The sequence below is a fragment of the Miniopterus schreibersii genome, assembly GCF_964146895.1.
Source record: "Miniopterus schreibersii genome assembly, chromosome: 16".
NCBI classification, from domain to species: domain Eukaryota; kingdom Metazoa; phylum Chordata; class Mammalia; order Chiroptera; family Miniopteridae; genus Miniopterus; species Miniopterus schreibersii.
In genome coordinates, this window is record NC_138116.1 from 43,104,956 (window position 1) to 43,132,048 (window position 27,093).

A 27,093-nucleotide genomic window follows, 5' to 3' on the forward strand; every position below is an offset into this window, starting at 1 on the left:
CCTGGGAGAGCGCACACTCCCACGTGCACAGCCACCTGGGAGAGCGCACACTCCCACGTGCACAGCCACCTGGGAGAGCGCACACTCCCACCTGCACAGCCACCTGGGAGAGCGCACACTCCCACGTGCACAGCCACCTGGGAGAGCGCACACTCCCACCTGCACAGCCACCTGGGAGAGCGCACACTCCCACCTGCACAGCCACCTGGGAGAGCGCACACTCCCACGTGCACAGCCACCTGGGAGAGGGGACACTCCCACCTGCACAGCCCCTGGGAGAGCGCACACTCCCACCTGCACAGCCACCTGGGAGAGCGCACACTCCCACCTGCACAGCCACCTGGGAGAGCGCACACTCCCACCTGCACAGCCACCTGGGAGAGGGGACACTCCCACCTGCACAGCCCCTGGGAGAGCGCACACTCCCACCTGCACAGCCCCTGGGAGAGCGCACACTCCCACCTGCACAGCCACCTGGGAGAGGGGACACTCCCACGTGCACAGCCACCTGGGAGAGGGGACACTCCCACCTGCACAGCCACCTGGGAGAGGGGACACTCCCACCTGCACAGCCCCTGGGAGAGGGGACACTCCCACGTGCACAGCTGCTGGAGAGAACGCACACTCCCACCTGCACAGCCACCTGGGAGAGCGCACACTCCCACCTGCACAGCCCCTGGGAGAGGGGACACTCCCACCTGCACAGCCCCTGGGAGAGGGGACACTCCCACCTGCACAGCCCCTGGGAGAGGGGACACTCCCACCTGCACAGCCCCTGGGAGAGCGCACACTCCCACCTGCACAGCCCCTGGGAGAGGGGACACTCCCACCTGCACAGCCCCTGGGAGAGCGCACACTCCCACCTGCACAGCCACCTGGGAGAGGGGACACTCCCACCTGCACAGCCCCTGGGAGAGGGGACACTCCCACCTGCACAGCCACCTGGGAGAGCGCACACTCCCACCTGCACAGCCCCTGGGAGAGGGGACACTCCCACCTGCACAGCCCCTGGGAGAGGGGACACTCCCACCTGCACAGCCCCTGGGAGAGGGGACACTCCCACCTGCACAGCCCCTGGGAGAGCGCACACTCCCACCTGGAGGCCACCCCACAGGTACAGTGAAGCAGACTACCCTGGCTCCTTCTAATCCTCACATGTTCATCTTCCATCCACAGAATCCAAGTGAGTGACGGTGAGATGTAACCAAGTTCTAGGTGTTCAAGTTGTTGCCTAGAACATAAGCACATTTCCCCAGCAGGCAGGGTTCGTGTGTTCCCAGGCTGCTTGAGAGCAAGTGTTTGTCTCTTGCTGGGTTTTTGGAGGCATGGTGGGTAGGAAGGGCAAGGTTTTTATTAAGGCCAAAGCCAGGACCTGGTAACAAGGTGACTGTTGTGGAAGTGTGGTCTTTGTTAATCTCCCAGCTCAAGGATGAGGCCACCCTGGGGACCCCTGCGTCTGGAATGAGGGAGGCCCCTGGCATCTAGATTCAAGGTGGGTGCCTGGGGGACCCCAGTTCTGTTTCTCAGTTGTGTGCTGCCCCCCCCAGATTGACCCTTCCTTTGAAATCCAGTGGCGAGGCCGTGCACGGGCAGAGCAGAGCCTGTGGAAAGTGACCAGGTGCTTCCAGGACAAACCGCAGGCGCCGTGGCGGTGGCTGCCGGCCTCCGGCTTACGTCTCGAAGTACTTGTATATCTGGGCCACATACTGCATCACGCTCTGCCAGTCGGGTCGGTCTGTGTGCAGCATCTCGCTGAGCTCCTGCGGAAGGAAGGAGGAGGTCAGGGCGTCGCAGACCCTCCCTGCAGAGGGGCTCGAAGCCTGGCCAGGGCCCTGCCAGGAGCCCTGACACGCGAGGCGCAGGGTACAGGTAGCCCCAGGACAGTGGGAAAGGCGATTAGTGGAAAGAAAAGCTTTTTCTTCATACTCACTCAGGAGACAGCTTCCATTTTAGAAAACACTAGATGTGACCGCCCACCCTGCTCATCTATTAACAACATGAGCATTAAAAAAAGTCCTGAAAGGAGGCAGTCACCATAACCCCGCTCCCAGCAGGGTCTCATTCTCTAGGTTCCCTGTGACTCCCACACGTGTCCCAGTGCTGGACGCGCTGTGTGCTCTGTGCTTTCCACTTAGCGTTTCCCACACCCAGCCTTTTACTGATTTTGCTCCCTGGTTACATTAAGAAATTATCAGCATATCACTGGTCTTGTGAAGGGGTGGGGAAGGAGTTAGTGGAACATTCTACACACATATACCTAGGAAAATTTAAAAAGGACGTTTTCACAGAATACAGGGTACCAAGTCTCCTACCAAAAATGCTTAAGGAAGAAAGAAGACCGATCTACACACTCTCTTCCAGGAAATAGAAGAGGAAGGAACACTCCCCAATTCACTCTGGGGAGCCAGCATTACCCAAATACCAAAACCAGACAAAGGCATCACAGAAACGACAGATCAATTTCTCACGCTAACATAGACACAAAAGCCCTTAATACATATTAGCAGACTGAATTGTGATCAAGTGGGTTCATCCTAGAAACACAAGGCTGGTTCAACATTCATGAGTCAATCGGCGTGATGCACATGAACAGACTGAACAAGAAAAAAACCCATCACATCAACATGCAGAAAAGCATCACACAAAACCACCATTCATGATTAAAGCTCTAAAAAACAAGGACTAGAAGGGAATTTATTTTATGTAATGTAGGATACACACCAAAACCCATAAGGTGGTATCATACTTAGGGGTGAGAGACTGAAAACTCTTCCCCTAAGATCGGGGAAAGGCCGAGGCTGGGCAGTCCTCTCCCACCTCCCGTTCCACACGGGCCTGGAAGTTCTCACCAGTGAAGCACGGCTAGAAAAAGAAACCAAAGGTATACAGGGTGGAAAGGGAGAAATAAAACTGCCTGTACTTGCTGACGGCATGGCTGTCTATGAAGAAAACTCCAGAGAGTCCACAATAAAATTTCGTGGAATTAATATGCACATTTAGCAAGGTCTCAGGAAACAAAGTCAATATTCAAAAGTCAACTGCTTTCTTATATACTCAGCAATGAACAAATGGCAGTGGTGTCTGGAGCTTCGCAGCCACATTCAACCACAGAGCAAGTAGCCAAGCGAGGGAGAAAAACCCAGCAGGTTAGGCATGGTGAAGCACAGAGAAGCAGCACTCTGGGGCCTTGATTTCAACACTGAGCAGTGCCTGAAACTACAGGATTCCTTTCTGTCATTCTTTTTAAAAAATAACATCTTTATGGTTTATACAATGGTTAGTCTTGAAGTTGAATACATACTAACTCATAAAAATCCGCTATTATATTTTCCATTAAAAAAATTGGTAATTAGAGAAAGGAAGGGAGAGAGAGAGAAATACTGATGTGAGAAACATCGATTGGTTGCCTTCCACACGTGCCTCAAACAGGGATCAAACCTGCAACCTGGGTACGTGTCCTGACGGGGAATAAAACCTGCCACCTTTTGGTGTATGGGATGATGCTCCAACCAACTGAGCCACATTGGCCAGGGCGATTTTCCATTTTTTAAGTTTCTGTTTTATGTTCTAGGTAATTTCCTTACATCCATTTTCCAGTTCAGTAGTTCTCTCTTCTTCTATATCTAATCAGTTTTTCAAGCCAACTGGCATTTTTAATTCTAAACTTTCATTACTATAAGTTTTATTTGATTATGTGCCCAAATCTTTGTTTTTTTAATAACATGCTCCTTTCCTTATGATTTCTATTCTTTTGATCTGTTGAGTATGTTTAAACAAAGTCTTCTGTAGTCTCTTTCTTACTGTTTTATTAACTCAAGTTCTGGTAGATGATCTTGTTTGTTGTGTCTGTTGACAAGCTCAAATAGATAAATTTTTTAGTGCTTTTTAATTTTGTCTTGTGAGCGTATTTCCAGCAACCATTGTACTATTAGCCAAGGAGTTCCTGAACCAGAGACCGTATAAACTAGGGGCTTCTTGCAACACAGATATTACAAATTTGGACTCCAAACCTCATCTGTCTGTTTCCTTTTCTTATAGGAAGTTTCCCCATTTTCTTGGCCACAAAAAATCTGATGGGAAGAACAAACTTCCTTATCACCTCCCTGGACTGGCAGGTGGAATATTTATATCCACCTTCACTAAGAACAGCAGCACTTTGTGAGCTTAGTTTTGTGCAGGAGTCTCAGTACTAGTGCTTCTGTTTATGGGGGCTCAGGGCCTCACCTCTTGTTCCAGTGCGGGTATGAAATAATACCCCTCAGGTGCTCATTATTACAACCCTCTACTACTACCCCAGCCCCATCGCTGGGGTTGTCTCAGTGTGAGCTCATGCCTCATGGCTTTGATTTTGACTTCTTTTTATTTCTGGTAGCTGGTTATTTCCCATTCTTTCTTCAGAGCTCAGCTATGTATTGATATTTTTAAAATTACATTTCATTCAGATTTCTAGGTGACTTGAACATGAGGGCTTTAATGATAATTCAGTTCACTGTGTTTTCAGCAATGAAATATATCCATAATAAATCCTAGTTGAAAATGTCTAAATCAGCCCAGGCTGGAGTGGCTCAGCCCATGCACCAAAAGGTCGCCGGTTCGATTTCCAGTCGAGCACATGCCCAGGTTGCAAGTTTGATCCCTGGTTTGGGTGTGTACAAGAGGCAGTCTCGATTGATGTTTCTCTCTCTTTCCTTCCCTCCCTCCCTCTAAAAAATCAATAAAAACATTTTAAAAAGGACTTATAAAAAAGCACCTCTAAATCAGATGTGGTCTGACCAACTGGATAATTTTATATTAGGGATCATGAGTAACACATCTTCAACAAATGTATTTCTATGTTCTGCAAGAAACTGTTAGTAGATGACATAAAAGTTCTTCCTCATATAATTAGACTAAAATATAACAAGGATACAAAGTAGGATACTTACCAGGCTGGGTTTAATGCCTACACTTTCGGCTGCTTCAAAGGCCAACAGGAGATTCCTTTTCTAAGGTGAAAAGACAAAGAGACTGCAATTATCAACTAAAAATAGATAGCTTTTGCTAAGAAAGAACACCAACTGACACTCCCATACAGAAAATCTGTAAAAACACTTAAAAATTTAAGTCAGATAGGCAAACAATGGTCTCAGTATGCAAAAAAACTGACAGGTTACAGATGCCACTAAAAATGACTTTACTGACTGACTCCTGAATATCAAGGATAAAATTTTGTTAGTTCTGTTATTTTTCACTTTATCTAGATATATGACATACACTTCTGTTGCATAGCAACAACTGTTTGTATCAAAAATTACCAAAGTGCACAGTTAAATATTATCAAATGAAAAGCTGCTCCCTCCCCCAATCCCGGGTCTTCGGGGAGCCACTTCTAATTCTCCCTCTGCTTCTCTGGTGACGACCCGCATAGCTCTGTATCCTCACACCACTGCTCCTTGGTTTCTAAAACATTACCTACTCACTCTACCTACTAACTTCCTCCCAGAGTAAGTGAGGACTCAGGGATCACGCACCTCTCTCCTCTTCCTTAGAGCCATAGGGCTACTTTTAGTTCTTTTATTAGTTATGTTTGTGACTTTAAATAATATCCTTGCATCTCCATTTCTTGTTCCTCTATACAATAAGGAGGAAGTTCCCTTTATCTTTCCTCTACCTTATCAAGTTTTACTTTTAAGTTATTAAAACTTTTAACACTCACTTCCTTTTCTACAATCATGTTTTAGTCTTCTGTCCTCTCTTAATTGGATAATTCTGAAACCTAAAAACAACAAACAGCATTTACAAAGGAGTGAGCTCCCGCCTCATGTCCCTCCCCACAGCTGGTCGTCACACTGTCACTAAAAACATTTCTTCAGAAGGACTCTCCTCTGTGTGCCTCGACTGCATCACTGTTCTACAAAGCTCCTCAGTCCTGGAGCCCCCAGGACCTCATGTCAATTTCTGCAAAACACCCCTGTTCTGCTAGTTTATTCCTGGGTTTCCTTCTTAGACCAGGACGTGGGAGACACATTTTCTGGAAGCACCAACATATGAAAATTTCTCTTTTGTACCATCACACTTGGTCAATGACTTTAGGTGGAAAATAATGTTCCCTAGATTTTAAAGGTATTGCTCCGTAATCATTTATCCCTAATTTGTAGCTTCTTTGTGAGATTCTTTCTGGTTGCTCTCTGATGTTTCTCCATCTGGATACATTTAAGAATCACTGGGTCACACCTCCTCCTCTCCATAATTTATTTGAAAGTCATTAGGATCATATTAAAATTTAATTAAGTAGTAAACTAAGTATAATGGGGAGACAAGTGTTTCTGTACATATTCATGTTTTATGTTCCTCGGTAGAATTTTGTGATTTTATCCATAATTTTATCCATTTTTCCATTGCCCACGGCTTCCACCCTGTCCTTGCCTGCACATCTCATGCCTGAAGCAAAGCCCCTGCTCCAGGCACCAGCTGAGCCATGGCTTTGCACGCTTTCTTCCAGTCTGTGGTCGAGGTCCTGCAAAGCGGTTCATCTGTAGTCATCTTGCCCAAGCCGCCAGCCCTTTCTCCAGATTAAGGGAAATCAGTGGGCATGAACTGGATACCTCACGTTTCCATAACACTACTCTCTGTTCTGTTGAGAGAGGAGCTGCAAACTGGTTGCGGGCTTCCTTTAATTTAGCCCAAACTATCGACAGCAATCTCCCATTTGGGTGCTGAGGAGGCCTCTTATTTCTAAAAGTCATTTTGGTTAGTTTTGGGGAGGAGAGAACTTGTAAGCCAGTTTTTGGGCTACCATTATTTCAAAAGTCAATACGCAAATATTTTTTATGACTTTCGATATGTAACGCAAAAGTGCTTTCTAAAATGTTATACCAATTTCAACTCCAGCAATAATGTGTGTGTCCATTTTTTCATACACTTACCTGCACAGAACATTATGATTTTCAGAAGTCCCTGCCAAATGTGACAGGTGAAAAATAGTATTTTACTGTTTTAATTTGCACTCTTTGGTTCCTAGTAAGGTCTAAGGAAAGGCATTTCTAAACCTGAGGTTTCGTACAGAATTCCCCCGAGGCCCTTCTAGCCTGACTCTAAGGAAACTGCTGGTGTTTCCTAAGCAGATACCCAACAAAGAAGAAATGGTTCATGGCGAAAACCTGTCTCGAAAGACTGTGAAACAGCGTACAGTGTGACCTGGAACATTGGAGAGCTGGGTCTCGGGGCAAAAATGAGTTTGATTCATTTTGGCGGCAGCAGGATGACCATGACCAGATGGTTGCCCCAGTTCTCTTTCGTCAGAACACTACCCATCGGGAGGCCGACGGAGACGCGGAGGGGCGCCCGGGAGTGCGTGCGGGGCAGAAGCGGGAGGGCCCCGCGCGCCACACCTGCGCTGTGCCCGGGCCGGGCCAGGGTGGGAAGGAACTGCTTCAGTGTATCCTGCATGGGGACAGGCGCAGGTCAGGACCTTGCAGACCTAGGACAGTGAATCCACCTGAAACTGACGGGAGGAAGATCCCAAGTCCAGAATTCCTCCTCTCAGTATTTCATCCCAGACACCGACATGAACACCCTTCACTCCACCACCTGAGCACGTCCAGTGTAAGCGAAGTTTCATCGGATGACCGACGAGCGTGCTTTACTGGAAAACGCCCGTACCTTCCACTGACCACAATTCACACCCTGTGACTCTCTCTCTTCAGTGTCTTAGAAGACGTCTTGTTAGTTTTATCAGAAACGCCCTATTTAATACTGATTGCAAACTCATTTGGTTTAATTATGTCCATCTAGGTAGGAACAGCTCCTGATTAATGAACTTTCTGGGTATCTGGCTGTATCAGACACTTCTTAGATTTTGATTTTAGTAGGTTTTACAAAGACGGGCCTCCCCTGATGCCCTTTTTGATGTACTGGTACACCAACCCCCATGCAGGTAGGGGCTGGACTTCACTCATCCTAAAGATGTCAAAGGGGTACATTTCATTCAAATTACCTTGTTCCCTTTGAAACCCAACTTCAAATATGCCACTTTGAGGAAAAGCTTCCCCGCTTCTGTCCCCCACTTCTCGACCAGGTTACCCTGATGCCGACCCTCACGCGTGCTCGGTGTTACACTGTGTTGGCGGGATTTGCCTGTGTTGACACATCATTTTGAAAACCATCAATAACTTTAATACGTGAGTTCCTCTCAGCAACCTGACTGTAAGCATCCCTCAAGCACGCTCGTCACACACCAGGCAGTGGGGAAAATCACTCCACCCAGCTGTATCTACACGGGACATTCAGGGAGCAGGAAATCGCTGTTCCTTCGGGGAGTGGTGGGCAGGTGGCACCAGCAAAGAGCCCTCTGCTCAAGGATGCCCGTGCTGCTCTCTGACAAGGACGCTGTGAACCACATGGACTCTAACGCGAAAATCCCAGCTGCCTGGACCCGACTCCTTCATCTCCTCACAGACCACAGTCTTCCACAACCTGACCCGTGAGCCCCGACGACAGCATTGCAGACTGTGGAGAATTCCAATGCACAGGTAGAAAGGAGGGGCCCCCGCACCGTAGGACAATGGGACGCGAGCGAACGGAGGGGTCTGCCTGTTCTAGTGACCGTCCTGGGTCTGCAGCGGGCACTGGGCAGCTCGCTGGGCCTGCGGAGCCAGACGATACAGGGCCAGTCACCAGGGAGCACGCTCGTGAGCTCAGAGTGAAAGCAAACCTTCAGGCTCGTTCATTTCCAACAGATCCCCACCGATTCAAGGACAAAGCGCCTAGGTACGTTTGCTCCGCCACAGACACTTCCCTTCAGGAAGACACGCTATAGGCAGTGTGCGTGAGTGCACACACCTCCACTCCCTCCAGTCTCAGGAAGCTCTTCTGTGCATTTTGGATTGTTCATGCCCATTATTTACTCAATTATCTCGTAATGTCACATGGAAAAGGCACAGACTGAAAAATGAGAGGCAGGAAGGGAATGGACACCAAGGCCGCTGGGGACGTGGGCTCTGCCGGTGAGGGCCCACAGCGAGGCTGCGTGGACCAGGGCCCACTCCCTGCTGGCCTCGCCTCCTGCTGCTCCCGCCTGTCTCCCTTTGCCGGCTCATCTCCTACCCAGATAAGCACTGCAATCTTCAAGGCCGGCTCCTCGCTCTTTTCCTTATGCTCTGTGATACTGTGATTTAGAATAAGAAATATTATTGGGTTTTCGCCTACTGTTCCTGGCATAGGCCCCTGAAACCCTGGTAGTTTTGTGTGTGTGTTTTTAATATATCTTTATTGATTTCAGACAGAGGAAGGGAGAGGGAGAGAGAGAGAGAAACATCAATGATGAGAGAGTCATTGATGGGCTGCAGCCCACAGCCGGGGCATGTGCCCTGACTGGGAATCGAACCCTGATTGCCTGGATCCTAGGTCGATGCTCAACCTCTGAACCATGCCCAGCTGGGCACCCTGGTAATTTTTTTAAAAAATGTTTTTATTGATTTTTAGAGAGAAAGGAAGGGAGAAGGAGAGAAACATCAATGAGAAATATCATCGATCGACTGCCTCCTGCACACCCCCAACTAGGGATCGAGCCCATAACCCAGCATGTGCTCTGACCAGGATTTGAACAGCGACCTCTTGGATCCTAGGTTGATGCTTAACCGCTGAGCCACACTGGCTGGACACTTGTAATTTCTTATATTAGAGCCCTAGGGGCATCATCTGTTATAATATCTGGTTTTTGTCTCTGGTTCCAGAAGCGGTTTCAGGGCGGTAAAGGTGAAACGGTGCCTTTTGGGAAGCCCTCAGGTAGCTGCAGGATAGGGTTGGCTGCCAGGGGACCAACTGTGTGATTCGAGGGCTGGAACACTCATTCTCATGGCTTTAAATGCCACTTATATATGTCCTGGCCAATACAGTAGCCATGTGGCTATTTAAATTAATAGTAGTAAAAATTAAAACTTTTGGTCCCACTGGCCACATTCCATGAGCTAACAGTCCACATGGCCAGTGGCTATCACCTGGACAGCGCAGACAGGGAGCGTTCCATCATTTCACAGAGCTCAAGCAGCGCTGGCCCAGCCACTGACGGCTCCCTGAACTTCCCTCTCCGAGCCCTATGAACGCCCACTTTGCTATGCAGTTGCCACCTGTACGCTTCACGGACATCTCACCATGATGTGGACAGAACTTCTTTGTTGTTTTCCAAATGTTTCGCAGTCCCGTTCAACCTGCTTCCCAGATTACAACGAAGAGCCACATGTGCAAGTGCTTGAAATCCTAACACTCGGTGATGGTTCGTTATATGTGTCAACTTGGCTGGGCCATGGCATCCTGATATTTGGTCAAACATTATTCTAGATGTTTCTGTGAACGTATTTTAAAAATGAGATCAATGTTAAGTCAGTAGACTTCGGGTAGAGCAAATTATCCTCCATAATGTGGGTGGCCTCCTCCAACCAAAATACGGCCTTAATAAAAACTAGAATCTCTCTCTGAGAAGAGCGATTCCAGAAGCAGACTGCCTATGTCTCGAATGCAACCTGTCCTGCAGATTGGGAGTTTGTCAGTCTCCACAACTGTGTGAGCCATTGCCTAAATAAATCTTTCTCTCCCTCTCCATCCCACTGGTTCGTTTCCCTGGAGAACCCTAAACACTCCTTAAAAGATTAAAGTACTTTGTACAGATACTCTCACCATCAGGGCCATAGCATTCTCTGGGCTTTATATCTTAGTGTGGGATAATCAAAACAGAACTTTAAAGATGTCTTTTCCTCTCCATCTCAGAAGATGGTCCTGCCAAGCCGGACTCCTGGAGTTGTCGCTGGCTCTTTCATCTTCCCCTACAACCATCCGGTCACTAGGTCCAGTTGACTGCACATCTAAGACATATTTTGAATATCTTCCCGTCTACATTGCTGCTACCCCGGCTAATTGGTGAAGTTGGAGAAACTGAGTCCGCACAGCCTCCTCTCCCACCTTGCGGATCCTGCTTCATTCCTTTCCTTTCCAACTCGCTGTGTTTCACGTCACAGCCAGAGAGCTCTTGAAAAACAGGACTAGTGCCTCTCCACTGTTTAGACTCCTTCAATGACTTCCCACTGTGCTTGGAACAAAATGCAAACTTCTAACCAGTCATCCCTGGAAGCTCTGCAGGGTCTGGCGAGTCTGGCGGCATCCTCACGGCCAGCTCCCCCCTCCCCTGCACTCCAGCTGGCCGCTCCGCCGGGGGGCCTGGACGCACCCGGGTGCCTCCTCACTGCAGCTGCTCCCCAGGCCTGGAAAGCTCCCTCTGCTCTGTGCACTGCTGGCTCCTTCCGGTTCTTTCTTCAGACCTCAGCCTAACTAGTGTGTCCTCAGAAAGGCCTTCCTAATCTAAATTATATCCCCCATTGCTCACTCACAGCACTGTGCTTCTCTGACGGCCCTTCCACAGTGTATAACGATTTATTATGTTACTTATAGGTTTACTCACTGGCTGACCATCTACCTCATAAGGGCAAAGAACATGCCTGTGTTGCTCCCTGTGGTTTTTGTTATTGTGCACGGTGCCTGGTAAGAAATGCATGTTGAATGAGTGCAGAGCTCGGCACAGAATTTCCCGAGGTGCGCTCTGCAGTACAATTCTGGAGGATGCTCTAGGTCAGCGGCAGCAATTGGAGCCTATGGTTGCATCTGGCCTGCAGCCTTCTTTTATAAATAAAGTTTTATTGCAATACAGCATGCCCACATTGTCCATGACCACTTGGGTGCTCCAATGGTAGAGTTGAGCTGGGACAGAGATCCACAGAGTCTAACATTTGGCCCTGAATAGGACAAGTTTTGCCAGCTTGTTACAGGTAATTAGAAGAAAAACCTCTGTGATCTGACATATGTCAGGCTAAACAGAGTCTCACAGGTTTCTTTAATGAAGACTTGAAGTCTTTACTATGTTAATGAGCACTGTGAATATCTAAAAATGTGTATAATGCTCCGTTTCCCAAGTTTATTTGAGCAGGAAACTCTTTTTGCTGATGTTTGTTGGTCCTTTGGAAAAGACTTTGAAAAAAGGTGACCAAGGTCTGCACCCTGGAGGTGAGCAGGACTTTCTCTGGAAAATGGGTGATAGGAACTGTCAGTGGCCACAGTAAACTGGTCTTCGCTGCATTTTCCAGGTAAAGAGGGTGTAAGAGGCATGTGCCAAGGGTAGGGTCCTGTAGAGCAGCCACGCGCTCAGTGGTCCGGGCCGGCGCTGTCCTAGTTTCCACTCCAAGTCTATAACCCCACCCCTGTGTGTCCTAGAGAATAACCGGGGTGACCGGTCACTTACCTTCTCCTGACTGCCCAGTTCCCGGTACGGGATGTGAGCCGGCAGGTAGGTGTGGAGCAGAGCGCAGAAGGCCAAGCCGTCGCTCCAGCTGCTGCTGAAGTTGGTGATGTCGATGTTCTGTGGGGAGACAGCATCGGTCACTGAATGGCAGTCACAGAACAGGAGTGAGGCTGCAGGAGGCACCACCCTGGGCCGCCCAAATCTGTTCTTAGAACAGCATGAAAAAAGGCCCAGAGCTCGGCACACTGAGGAATTTCTGTCTGCCTCTGGTACAGGAAAGGCTGAAACAGCTTATCCTCAAATTATCCCACCGATGACTCTGTACATCCCAGCACTGCCCAGCCTTCCATGGCCAAGGAAGCGACTCACCCTCATCACCAGCATGCGCAGCCCCACTAACACGCTGGACCACGACAGAGCAGAAGGTCCCGAACACCCGCAGGGCGGGTCTCGTGGCTGCTCCTCTACCACGCCCGCCCTTCTCCCTCCAGCGAGACGGGCTCCAGCGTGAGAAGACCCTTTGCGCTCAGCGGTCACCCACTAGCTTGCCGAACACCGGGGTCGTGAGGCCTCACGGGGGAGAAGGGAGCTCCCCTGGGGACAGGCAGGGACCCTGGCAGCTACTTGGTAAATAATGAGGGAAGGAAGGGGACTTGACCCACAACCCAGCTGATACGCAGCCCTGGAGATGACGGCTTCTGCCTGTGCCTGGGTTCCTGGTGCCAGCGCACCTCCGCCTCGTAGATCCTCACACCTGTCACCACCTGCTCCTCTCCCTGACTGCTTATCCTACCGGGAGTTTCTCCCCTGGCTCACAGAGCTCGCCCGCGCTGAAACGTCAGGCTCCGAAGCCCACGAACTCTTTCCTGTGTATGCTGACTGATGTGGCTGCTTGAGTGTCCTGACAGGAGAGGGCTGTGCAGGGGCTGCAGGAGGACGCCCAGGTGGCTCTGACCAGAGGACGTGGGGAAGTGTGGGGCTCCTCGCCCTCCTTCCTCCCCCCTCCTCGCCCTCCTTCCTCCCCCCTCCTCGCCCTTCCTCCCCCCTCCTCGCCCTCCTTCCTCCCCCCTCCTCGCCCTCCTTCCTCCCCCCTCCTCGCCTTCCTTCCCCCTCCCCCTCCTCGCCTTTATAATTTACACCTGAAGCTTATCATGCTTGATAAACAGAAGCCACTTCATACATGTATCTCTTGTACCACATGGTATGAAACATTTTTCTTTATATTTTATTTATTGTTGACATGACAGATGTTCCCCATCTCCCCCCATATTCTTCTTGATCTGCACAATTTTCAGAAGCATTTTGAGAAGCCAAATGGACCCCAAGGAGCACTGCATAAACTAGTTAACTGCCATTTAAGAACAGTTTTGATCTATAAGTGAGTAACAGTTTGAAATTATTTGCTAGGATATAAAATCAGGTGAGATCCGAGCCAGGGTTGAAAATCAACCAAAATGACTTACAACTTGAGGAGGGCTGAGAGCCCAGAGTTCAGGACAGACTGCAGTTCACGGGCGACAGACTGCAGTTCACGGGCCCCAGGAACACGACACTCTGCAGCGCAGACCCTCGCACCCGCAGCAAGACCGCGCAAAGCTATGTAAGAGAAAGAGTGTGCTGTCCTTCGAAGAAAGGAGTTACGGAAACTCCAAACCCACTCAGGCCACCAAAGCCAGCGCCTGGTCAGGAAATACTTCTCTCACGTCGGGCCTGGATGGGCCGTGTTTAAGACGGAGTTGTTCTGGCGCTGGCGGAGACAGCGGGCAACCGGCTACGATGTGAATACTAATTCATTCCAGGAACATCATGCTACCAAATAAAAACTTTCCTCTCTTACTTCTGAGCAGAACCACCCCACTGCTACTTCCCTGAATGCCATTTGAAAATGTCCATATTCTATCTGAACACAAGAGCATCAAAAATTCCCAGCTCAACACAGCTGGCTGGCCCGCCGAAAGGCACGTACGCCTGTGACGCCTCGGAAGCCGACGACCCACGCGAAGCGCCACGCAGCCTCGGGTGCTCTGCCGCCGTCGCCACGGCAAGGGGTTGCTGCCGCCCACTGAGGCGGACGCCCGGGAGCTGCAGGGGTCACGCCAGTGGAAGGACAGAGCTGCGGGGCAGCAGTGTCGTAACGCTCATTTTTCACATGAATCAAAGACGCGAGAGGATTCGTGCTTTATCACATCTTTCTCTCACTTCACTTTGGAAAAGCCACGTCGCTTGAGCTCCCCTGTGGGCCTATCCTGTCACAGCCTGAGTGGGGTGCTGGGTTCTCATCAGCAGACTGAAGGGGATGCAGGGGAAGCGGAGAACGGCAGGCGATGACCTCACTGGGCAGGAGAGGGGCAGTAAGGGCTGGAGGGCACGGGGCTTCATCGGGCCACCACGGTTTCCCAGGGGTCCTGTTGACGCCGTGTGGACAGTTCAGGGATGTGCTGCCCACCAGGCTCTGGGTGATGGGTTTCCCTGGACTGAAAAGCATCCAGGGGTGTGTGTGGGGGGGGGCGGGGGGGTGTCCCAGGGCCGTGGGCTAAGATCCAGTCCCAGTGTGGTGACCAGAGGGGAAACCAAGGCAGGAAGGTCCTCATGCTTAGAGTGGGGGGGGGGGCGAGTCCTGCTGAGCTTGTGGGCAACAGTCCTCAATGCGCACAGAGGCGACCTCTGACTCAGGACAACTAAGGAGAAGAGCACAGACACCTCGAGGGGTGCTCACACGACACCCCCTCCTCCTGGTTATCCGTCAGCCGAGTCGCAGGGACTCATCAAAACAGTAACTTGGAAGAAAATGAAAAATGGCGGACAAAGCGTTCTCCAGGGTACGTCTCCAGTTACTTTCCTGAACGAATCCGACCAGGACCACTGCTGACCTTGACGGAAGGTGCGTGACAGGGAGAGAGCACGAGGAGGGCTCCGGGGTGCTGGTGATACCGAGTTCCCAAACCTGGGCGCCAGTTACGCGGGTTTCCTCACTTTCTGAAATTCACTGGCTGCACACTGCCTGTCGTACCTCAGTGAGAGCGGGAGGAGGAAGGGAAGCAGGAAAGAAACACGGACAGACAGAGCCTACCACGCTAAGGGACTGAACTGCGGCTGTTAACGAGAACGCTAAGGCCATGGAATTTAATCTTTCGGATTTACTGGGAGGAAAAGGCAAAGGGACAACAAACAGAAACTTGCTGATTGTGTCCCCAAGGGAGATGGTAGTCTCTGGTTGAAGATTATCTTTAACATTCTCTAGGATATAAATACTTCCAAGATATTTCTGAGTGAGAGAAAGTTCTGGGGAAAGGAAGTCTCAGATATAAAAAGGGCAATATTCCAAGCATCTCCAAAACAGGTTGTCTCTGGGAGCGCACAGAAGAAAACGCTGTGCGCGCGAGTCTGTCCTGCTCGGAGCAGCAGAAGTCCCTCCAGGAGAGCGGGAACACGGGAGAGGGCACAGGACGCCAAGAGCCCAGCTCCCCCGAGTACCCAAGGGTGATCCCCGGAGGGCTGAGGCTGGCGACAGACAAAGCTCCAGCAGGGCGAATGCAGAGGCAGCCCTAACTAACGCGTGGGACGGGAGCCAAGCAAAACCCAAACATCCACGTTTATTCTAGGAGGTTCCTTTCATTTGCCTTTGTTGCCTGGAAACCAACACTTGGTGGAAACATTATCCACTGGGGAGCGGAGGGCAGAGCAGGCCCTGAGATGGGTCCTGCCTGAATTCCACGGAGGGCTCCGCGCGCCCGCAGCGGTCTGACCTCCTTCCCACACTCCCCCCGTTTCTGCGAGGATCTCCTGGTTACTCCATTAGATTTGTATGAATGGGTGCACCACATGCAAAAGTTTAAAAAACGTTAAAAAGAAAACAGCAAAATTTCTGGGAGGAAGGCAGGAGACTAATTAGAAAAGGCAGTCCATTCACTCCCACAGGAAGCAGCTCAAACAGCCTCACTCCCAGGACCTTTCTGGGGCTTTTCTTTTTTTAAAAATTTGAACTTATTGGGGTGACATTGGTTCACAAAACCATACAGGTTTCGAGTGTGCAACCCAACAAAACATCATCTGCACACTGCATCGTGTGCCTATCCTCTGAGGTGTTTCTTCAGAGCTGTGGAATCAGACAGTTTTTTACTTTGGGGAAAATGTAACAATTTAAAGATCACAGAGCATAAAAGCAGCTCATTCCTCACTCTGCAGAAGAATCCTGGGAGGACCAAGCTTACTGTGACTTGGTGAGGAAAAATACAGAGCATGTGCACACACGTGTGTTCATTTGAAACCTCCACAAACACTGCCTCCATTCCCTTCCCTGCGCGGGGATGCGGGCGGATGTCTACACCTCTCCAATTCTAGGGTCTCCGTTCTGACCTCAGGCTGCCTGGTAAACCTGGCGTAGCCCGGCCCTGCACGTAGCCAGCAGTCCTTAGCCATGGACTCACAGAGACCTGCACACGGACTACTGGGGCCCTCTCTACACAGCTCCCTCCTTTCTGGTGCCCATCCCACAGAACATCACCATGGTCACTGCCTCCTCAGCGCAGGGGGCTGCGGTGCTCAGGCTGAACTGCAGGTCTCTGCACTGCGATACGCAATTGTTCCCAAGCACACGGCGTGACCATGGGGATGACCTTGTGAGTTTCCCTTCTTTCCAAGATTAGTCCTGTGCTAGCTGTTTAGAGGTAAGTTCCACTAAATTTAAAAGCCAAAATTTATTATTAGAAGAAAATATAGATGAATTAGGTTTATAATCTTGGGGGAAAAAAGCCATCTAAATACAGCATAAAGGACTGAGAAATCTGACCACATAAAATTAAGTTTCTGTATGACAAAAATTTTAAAATAATATATGTATATATGGCAAATCACTGATACTCAGCATATATTTTATAATCAATAAGAAAGAGATGCACAACTCAAGTAAAAATGGGCAGAGGAATGAACCAGTAATACACTGCAGAGGAAATACAAGTAATTGAAAAGAGAAAAAGATGTTCAGCCCGGCCAGTGTGAGTATTGACCTATGAACCAGGAGGTCTTGGTTCGATTCCTAGTCAGGGCACATGCCTAGGTTGTGGGCTCAATCCCCAGTAGAGGGCATGCGTGAGGCTGCCGATCAATGACTCTGTCATCACTGATGTTTCTCTCCCTCTCCCTTCCCCTCTCTGAAAAAAAAAAAAAAAAAAAAAAAAAGGTGTTCAGTCTCACTAGACAAAAAAAACCAAAAAACTCATCAATTTGGCAAAAATTTAAGACTTAATTCAGAGTTCATGAAAATGTGGGGAAATAAGTATTCTTATATTGACTGATGGGAATATAAATTTGTACAAGCAACTGGGAGCATTGTTTTTAAATGAAAATATAATTTGACCAAGGAACTTGACATCCGGGCATCTAGTCTAGAGGAAACTGTTGTACACCTGCCCAAAGACACACCTATAAGAATGTTCACTGTAGCATGACTGGCCAGAAACCTCTTTGTGTTTTTTTTCAATCCCCACCCGAGGATATTTTTTCCATTGATTTTCAGAGTGAAAGGGGGAGAGAGAAATATCAATGTGAGAGAGACACATCGATGGGTTGCCTCCCACCCACCTGCCAACCAAGGCCGGGGATTGAACCTGTAACCGACGTACGTGCCCTTCACCGGAATCGAACCCAGGACACTTCAGTCCGCGGGCTGATGCTCTAACCACTGAGCAAACCAGCTAGGGCTCTGAAAATTTTTATTAAAAAAATCTATAGCTCAGTTTTCCAATCTGTAACCATTCTTATGAAGTTCATGGAAAAACTCTGATGTTCTGGTTTTTGATGGAGGTTTGCTCATATGCAATAAGTTCTAGATACTTAATATTTTTCACTAATTACTGGATAAATGTGAACCTAGAGGGCTGGCCCTGTACTTTTCCAAGTCATCACCAACTTAGCTGAGACAATCTGGGTGGGAGAGAATCACAGTGGACAGATTCAGAATCCCAAAAGATTTAAACACGCCAGAAACAGGAACCCAATGAAGTGAAATGACATTTAAACTTTTTTCTTCTTTGTCTTTTTTGTGTGTACATTTTCCAGTTTTTCTACAGTGACCATGTATTACTTTTATTTAGGAAAAATATTAAAATATTAATGACATCACATGTTGTTCTGTAGTTAATAAATAAGACTCTTAATAACTGCCTGTTTCTACGTTGGAACAGATCCTGGGGTGATGCCCTCTTGGTGTTTTTTCCCCAAAAAAAAAATTTCTGAGGAAGAAGAGCACAGACTTGGCTACAGATGAGGGAAGGAAGTCGCAGCTACGCATGTACTAGAAAGGCAGGCTGGAGACCTTAATTTTCCCTTATGTGATACATTAAAGATGGCTGGTGATTCTCTGAAATCGCCCCCTTGAGAGGTGGAGTCTAAGTCTCCTCTTGAATCTGAGACTTAATGCTTTGCTTGAAGGTAGAGGAAGTAGCATTTGGGACTCCCAAGGCTAGGTTATAGGAAGCTTTAAGCATCCGCCCAGAACTCCTGAAACCCTCTCTGGGAGCCCTGAGGCTCTTGAGGTATGTGGACGCCCATGCCAGCCAAGCGCTGGTCCAGCTTCAAGCCCTATGAGGCCCCAGACGTGGTGGAGCCGAGAGAAGTCGGGCCTCAGCTGCAGATTTTTGAACAAAAGAGACGTTATTCTAATCCACTGCATCTGTGGTGGTTTCTTAGCCGGCAATAGTTACCTCCTGCGGTGAGGTTACTTCCCTTCACTTCCTGCACACTTGCTGCAAAGGGAGACTGGAAACCCACCTTTTGTTCCTCACGCAAACAGCTTTGCAGCTCCTTGAAATTCCTTTCCTCTTCTGACCCTTCTCATATTCTTGCTTTAATCATTTATTCCATCAAGTCTGAAAACTGCTTATTAAGATTTTTGAAAAATGTGGTCCTACCCAATCTAGTTAATGAAATACCTGTAATACTCTTAAATGTGAGTTAGAGGAGCCACGTGCAGGCCTAGTTCCTGGTCTGTGTTATCCATTCGGAAGACCTAAGGTTGGAGAGTGGGTTATGAGGTAGGAGACGCATCTGCTAGAGCTTCGCAGCATGCTGTCCATCAGAAGGGAAACTCCTTCACTGTTCCTCTTTCTCAGAATGTTCTTGGCTGTGCTTGTTTGTTTTTCCAGGTGAATTTTTTTTTTTAATAATAAACATCTTTATTGATTTCAGAGAGAGGAAAGGAGGGGGGGAGAGAGAGAGAAACATCAATGATGAGAGAGTCATTGATCGGCTGCCTCCCGCACACCCCTGACCGGGGATGGAACCCACAGCCCGGGCATGTGCCTTGACTGGGAATCGAACTCCCATCTCCTGGATCCTAGGTCGATGCTCAACAGCTGAGCCACGCCCAGCCGGGCTCCAGGTGAATTTTTAATTCTTACAAGTTCAAGAATAAAGAAATCTTGTTGGGATTTTAATTGGAATTGAATTAAATTTAGAAATTTAGAATACTTTTTTTAAAAAATGATTCTTCCTATTTTTTATCCCTGTTGAAGGAATTGAGAGTTCGAGGCTTGGAAAAGAGTAGGCCAGAAGGCCACGGCCAGCAAATTTAGGAAGGACCACCCTTTGCTTTACATACATGGTGGGGAGCAGAGTGGTGCGTTACAGGGAATAAGAGGAGAAACAGCCCCCGTAGACGAGAGTTTTCAAATGACAAAGGGCTGCTCTGTTTCCAGACATGCGGGCAGATGCTGCACAATCTCTCCCTGGAGACAGAATTGAAAGGATGTTGACATCAGCAGAGTGCCTGCAGCTGTATCTTTGCCGCTTCCTCCTTTTTCATTTCACACACACTAGGGTCCCCACCCACAGCATTTCCTCCCTGGTTTAGTTTCACTGCAACTGCCCTGCTGCCTGGCACACTCTAAACCATCTAGCTGGGTCCTCACCCATGCCACTGCCCCTCGGGCCCCACCCAGCCGCTCAGCTAGCAGGGCAGGCCTCCCACCGCCGACGCTGCCGACACGGATGGAACGCTCAGCATGTGAACTTCGGGGTCTCCTACAGCTTCCCGGGAGCAGGCCGCTCTGCCCCTTAGCTTGGCTTCCAAGATTCTCTGCCATGTCCCGTCGCCAGGCCCAGATCCAGCCTCTACTCCAGATTTCTGGAGAAACACTCTTTTGCAACTTTCTCCCCCTCCTTTCCTCTACCACCTTTCTATTGAGTTGATTACCTCATTTTCATTTAATCTCACTCTTCACCTTATCTTACATTTTCTAAAAAAGGTCATGGTTAACTTGCAGATCTGCTGGTTCCACTCATCCTAGAATGCTCCCATCACCCCCTTTCCAGGCTGAGTGATCTGTGAGCACCCCTAAACCCTGTCCTTCTCCTAGCTGAGATCTTCTCTATGTCACCAGTCACCCAAAGGAACATGAAAGAAACCTTTTCATGAACCATCTGCACTAATGGGTCAGCTCTCCAGGCTGAAAGTAGAGCCCAACCCACGGCTCTTAATCTATAATCACAGCCAACAAACATTCATCAAGCCCCTGTCTGCACAGTGCTGGGGGCAGACAAACATAATGAAGCCTGGTCCCTGGCCCGTCTGGCTCACCACACAGTGCAGCAGGAGGGCAGGGCAAGCTGGAGTCTGGACCGTGGAGGCATGATGCGGGCTGGGCCGCACAGCGAGCAAATCGCAGATAGTTCTGGAAACACTGGAGACAAAGTTTGTTTTTTGTTGTCCTTTTGTTTGAGCTGATAATCTTTGGTAAGCTGGACGTGAACCCCTCTAGGGAGGAAAAGGCAGACAAACCGTGACTAGTTCTCTTTTTTTTTTTTTAATCCCCACGTGAGGATATTTTTTCCATTGCTTTTCAGAGAGAGTGGAAGGGAGAGAGAGAAACACAGATGTGAGAGAGACACATCAATTGGCTGCCTCCTGCTCACCCACCAACCGGGGCTGAGAACTGGGCCTGCAGCTGAGGTAAGTGCCCTTGGCTGAAATCAAACCTGGGACCTTTCAGTCCACAGGCTGATGCTCTAGCCACTGAGCCAAATTGGCCAGGGCTAGTTCCCAGTCTGGGTCTCCCCAGCACTGAAGTAGCTGAGTGACTGTGACTTCAGGAAAGTGGCTCCACTTTTCTGGCTTTCAGTTTCCTCATCTCAAATGAAGAGGTTGGACTATATTAGTGGTTTTGAAATGATTAGCTATGGAACCTATCTTCCAACTAAAGTTTCTGCAGAGCTTTTTCTAAAGTAGAGTTTGAAAACAAGAAGATTAAATGATCTTTTACCAGCTTCTTTTGCGTTCTTCCACATATATTTTATTCTGCAGTGTTGATACAACAGCCACTAGCTACATGTGGCTATTAAAATTGGCTTAAGTTAGCCCTGGCTGGTTTGGCTTGGTAGTTAGAGCCCAAGGACTGGAGGGTTCTGGGTTCAAGTCGGCCCAAGGACTGGAGGGTTCTGGGTTCAAGTCCAGCCAAGGGCACGTATCTCAGTTGCAGGCTCGATCCTGGCCCTGGTCAGGGCTCATGCAAGAGGCAACCAATCGATGTTTCTCTCTCTCACATCAATGTGTCTCTCTCATTCTCTTCCATTCTCTCTGAAAAGCAATGGGAAAAAATATCCTCAGGTGAGGATTAAAAAAAAATTGGCTTAAATTAAATAAAATTTAAAAATCAGTTAGCCACCGTATCTGTGCTTAGGAGCCACATGTGACTAGTGGCCACTATATTGGACAGCTCAGATCTAGAACATTCCCATCGCCACAGAAAGTTCTACTGGGCAGCACTGCTCTGCACTCACACACACACTCATTTCCCTCCTCTTTTTATGTAAATGGTAGCATGTTATGCACACTGTTCTGCATTCTGCTTCCCCCACTTCCCTTACTAAGATCTAATGAGATAGGTCCTTTCACAACACGTAGAAAAAGAGTTAAGTCCAGAGATTAAGAGACTGGATTATGAAACCAGGCAAGAGTGAAATCCTGGCCAATCACTCACTTACTAGTTGTATAATTGTGATCATTTACTTAACCCCTTTATGCCTTAGTTTCCTCATAGGACTGTAATGCAGATTGCACACACATGTAACATGCAAAGCATCTAGAGCAACACCTGTCATACGGTGAACAGTCAATAAGTACCAGCTCACCTTCATCACCTCAGCTGCTTTGTCCTAGGGATGTACAGGTAATCATGGAATGGACACAGCAGTCTACTCAGGTGGTTTCCAGGCTTCTGTATTTACTCTGCATACATGTGGAATAAATTATGCTGGATTCTACCAAATTGCCCTCAGAGAGGTTCTTCACCTTACACATTAGACATCCCTGCCCCACAAATGAATAACTACTATTTCCCTACACATTTTTTAAAAAATACATCTTTACTGATTTTAGAGAGAGGAAGGGAGAGGGAGGGAGAGAGAGAAACATCAATGATGAGAGTCACTGATCGGCTGCCTCCTGCACCCCCCCCCTCCACTGGGGATCGAGCCCGCAACCCAGGCATGTGTCCTGACCAGCAATCAAACCGAGGTCTCCTGGATCATATAGGTCGATGCTCAACAGCTGAGCCACGCCCAGCTGGGCCCTACACATTCTTAAGAGGATCCACAGAGTTGAGAGAGCTGCATGGCTTTTTCCATGCTACGATGCTCTAGCACTCCTACTAGAATATTTTTAGTAAGGGAAACATTATTTTTAGGGAAATGGCACTTCCATATTTTTGGATGCGCTTACTAAGAAAATAATATGTAACAACTAAACAATATGTTCTAAAGAATTTAGTTCTAAGACTAAGTTTAATTTATACCAAACAAACAATCTTCACCTCCCAGAAAGACTAAATTCAGCCTCTGAAACCTCAAGCGTCTGTGGCTAGACTGCTGCTTTTCCCAGATGAACATTTCATGAATAAGAGAGCAGCAAACCCTGCAGATTCGCTTGGGGCTGTAATCATCTACACAGGCTTCGTGCTGTCCTAGGGGACGGGGAGGGAATGGTGGCGAACATCAAGGCCTCATCTTTCTAGATGATGGCAGGATGATGGCTTTGGTCCTGGATGGAGCCATGTTGTGGGTCCAGCTGCTGGCACATCTGAGCTGCAGAGGCCCTTGCTGGAACAATGATCCCCAGGGAGGGAGAAGACAAAGCTCTTCACATCAACCTCAGCCTATAGGAGAGAACACTCTCCCAAGGTTTTATTTTGAAAATCCTGTTTTTACTTCCTGAAGTTGGCAGGACATCTAATATTTTAATACATATGAAAAAATGTGTGCACTGGCAACATCTGGGTGCAGATGTTTCCTTTAAATAATCCTTTAGAGGCAGAAGGCTCCACTAACTCATGTCAAGGGCCTTTAGTGGAGTCTAGTTTTCTCGCTAAAAGCCCGCCAGACTTCGTCCCGTTTCTCCACATTTCATTAGAATTCAGCAGGAAATGAATCCCTCAGCCTCCAGGTTGCTGAGCTGAGCCCTTCGCTTGGGTTCTGGTCTTCCCAGATGTGCCTGGCAGCTAGGCCTCTGAGCAGCGGCCACTCCTTCAGGGTGTCGGGTCCCTGCTGTCTCTCCCAGCCTACATCTAGCCTCCATTCCAACCCGCCCGCTCCCTGTTACCTACCCTCTTATCCCCAGTTCTTCAGCACTGACCTTTATGACTTAAAGGACTCTGGAGCCTGACCTTGGTGACCAAAACACTCTTTCCTTTTCCATAAGGACATGGAAGATTCAGTGTCCCAGGCCCTTCAGTAGGTGGTAGGGTGTGGGGGAGTGGGGACTATGTTCCATACCTCTGAGAAAAGGGAGGAAAAACAGCAGCTAAATACCCATGTAAGAGAGGCTGACCATCCCACGCAGGCTACAAACATGGCTCTAACTTAGTCTACAGAGTCCTTGCAGGTCTTAATGCCATGGGGCAAGAGGTCCCAGAGCGGTGGCGCTGGGAGACTGATGTGTTCCTGTGGTGAGTTCACCTACGAGGACGACAAATGGCTGCAAGGGCAGAATGAAGGACACGCTCTGCAGCACAGATGGGCCGTGAGGACACTGCTGAGCGAAACAGGCCACTCCCAGAAGGACAGGTGCTGTACGACTGCACTCGGGAGGTGCCGGGGATCGGTTCATTCAGAGGGGACAGAGGGTGCGGAGGGCTGGGGGGCGGATGGGGAGGCAGCGCTGAGTGGGGGCAGTTTCGGTTTGAGAAGACGAGAAGGTTCTGAAGATGGACGGTGGGATGGCACCGCAGCAGCTGACAGCACTAGCTGCCACTGCCACTGACTCAACCACCTCTTTAGCTCTAATTTTAAAACTTTGATTTTGATGGAAAATGGCTATTCACTTTACTCAGATTTGATGAGAACTGACTTTAGCTTTAAAGTTCACATGATCACCCCATTATGCTGCTCAGATTCTCAGCAAGGATGTCTGAGCTTCTCCCAACTTTTTAACCACACCCCTCCCTTATGCACTGTTAGGTGACTAGAAATCAGGAAAAAGAAAACCTGTTAGAAAAGTATACTAAAAACATAAAATAAGATAGCTGAAAAAGACAAAATATACACTAATAAGCTACGAGAAGTGTGAACGGCTAAACTTCCCCATTAGAGGAACTTTCAGGTTACACATAAAGCTAAACTAAAAGAAATACACCTAAAGCAAGTAACTCAGGAAAATATAAATAAAGATTCATCATGCAAGTAAAAGCTGAACAGAAATGGGAACAGTAATATTAGTATCATAAACATGCAAACTTTTAGTTCAAAAGGTTTAACTGAAATAAAAGGTAAAACCTACCAAGGAAATGGAAGAGCTACAAACTCTTAAGTCTGGTTTCAAAATATCTAAAGCAAAAAGTCTTAGAAATAAAGTATTTTCACCAAAACCACAATAAAAGGAAGAGATTTCGATTCACCTCATTCAGATTTCAATGGATCAGCTGGCCACAGACTGAAGCTCACCCTCAGGAGCCCCTGGTGAGGCTCACAAACACAAATGGCAGCTCTGGGTCATCATGCTGGTTCCCTGGGGAACAAGTGGGGAGCCTGCTTTCCATCTGTGTAACTATCAGGTCCTTGCAAGGACGTTTATCACCACAAAAGACCACCCAGCTCAAGGAAAGTTTAAGCCTTCACTTCTAGGGAACAGGAAAACTGAAACTTCTAAATGAGAGGTTTCCCAACTTCTCCCCAACAAAATTTCAGAAAACTCCAGGCTCTCACTTGTCAGAGGCAGTGCCAGGGCCTTGCAGGAACACGTCCTGTGACCAAGTATATCGTGCACCTCTGGCTGGGGACTAACTCCATCACAGACCTGCTGGGGGAGGCAGTAATGTGCTACCGAATTTTTTGACCATATACCAGCACCAGGGTTTTTGTGCTTGCTAACATTATAACCCTGAAATCAGGTCTTATTAACACAAAACTCCATTTATACTAAATCAAGCAAAAAGCGAAATGTCCCTTTATTACTAGCAAAGATTTCCCCCAGGAATAATACACCATACTCTATAGCATATACCATGACCAAGTTGGAATTCTGCCCCCAGAAATCTAAGAATGTTTCCCCCTACTAGGAAATTAACATATAATGGAATACATATATATTACATAAATGGGTTAAAAGACAAAACACCTAACGGCTGTTCAACAAATGCCAAAAAGGAATCTGATATAACTCTTTCCTATTTCTGGATTAAAAACGCTCAGTAAACTCAAAACAGACGTTTCCTTTAGTTGGCAAAGTATCAGGAGACACTGCAGAAGTCAGCGTAAAGCTAGGTGTTACTATGAATGGAAAACAAGACAGGAACATCCATCCTCAACAGCGTTCAACATTTCTGGACTTTCACGAATGCAATTTACAAAAGGTACATAAATACTGGAAAGAAGAAATGAAGCTACTGTTTGCAACAGTCTAGCTTGAAAACTCTAGAAAAATCGACAAATATAATCAAGTAATAAAAGATGCTGATGTGGAAATTACAACAGAAATATCAGTAACCATAGCACACATTTATGGAACCCACCCTATGGTACAGCAGCCTGGTAAATGCCTCTGGTCACTCTCCCTTTTCTGCACAGCAGCAGTCTTGGCAGAGGAACAGACTAACAGCCAATGGAATTGTCTAGGAAGTCCAGACACCTACTAAATTCCCACTTATGCCTGGATCTCCAAGGGCTTAAACAAAGGCTGTTACATGAATGATGCTAAAATAAATGACCATCCATTCAGGAAAAAAGTTACAATACTATCTAGTAAAATAAACACAAATTACGAAAGAGGTTTGAATAGTTAAAAAAGATTATCTAGAACCTTGTAACAGATGAAGGTTAATATATATTTTAGTCCTCACCTGAGGACATTTTTTCCATTGTTTTTCAGAGAGAGTGGGAGAGAGGGAGGGAAAGAGAGGGAGAAATATTGATGTGAGAGAGAGACATGGACTGGTTGCCTCCTGCAGGGGGCGGGAGCAAACCCACAACCCAGGCATGGGCTCTGGACCAGGGACTGAACCTGCAACCCTTCAGTGCATGGACCGGTGCGCTAACCACAGAGCCCCCCAGCCAGGGCCCCCCCCCCCTCTCTCTCACACACACACACACACACACACACACACACACACACATATCTCCTCACCTGAGGATAAATTTTTTATTAATTTTTATTTTTTTAGAGAGAGAGGAAGGGAGAGAGAAGGAGAGAGAAACATCAACTAGTTGCCTCCTGGACACGCCCTGACTGGGAATCTAACCCACAACCTTTTGGTGTACAGGACAGCACTCCAACCAACTGAGCCACCCGGCCAGGGCTGAAGGCGACATGTTTAAGGACTAACAAGTCTGACTTCTAGGTAGAG

At 48.1% G+C, this 27,093-nt stretch overlaps 1 protein-coding gene across 4 annotated transcripts in view; it reads right to left on the reverse strand.

The window, feature by feature from the left end:
• Positions 1-569: 569 nt before the first annotated feature.
• The window catches only part of SPECC1 (sperm antigen with calponin homology and coiled-coil domains 1), a 256,463-nt gene continuing 229,939 nt past the window's right edge, over positions 570-27,093 (reverse strand). For 3 of the 4 annotated variants that reach the window (XM_081115997.1, XM_081115999.1, XM_081116001.1), the window contains 3 exons: positions 12,266-12,382; positions 4,926-4,985; positions 570-1,760 (listed from right to left, as the gene is read on the reverse strand). In XM_081115997.1, coding sequence (XP_080972123.1) covers positions 1,671-1,760; positions 4,926-4,985; positions 12,266-12,382 — 267 coding nt within the window. In that variant the 3' untranslated portion in view covers positions 570-1,670. Of the gene's footprint in view, positions 1,761-4,925; positions 4,986-5,695; positions 5,756-12,265; positions 12,383-27,093 lie in introns of those variants that run through there. The other variant, XM_081116000.1, reaches the window with a different exon arrangement.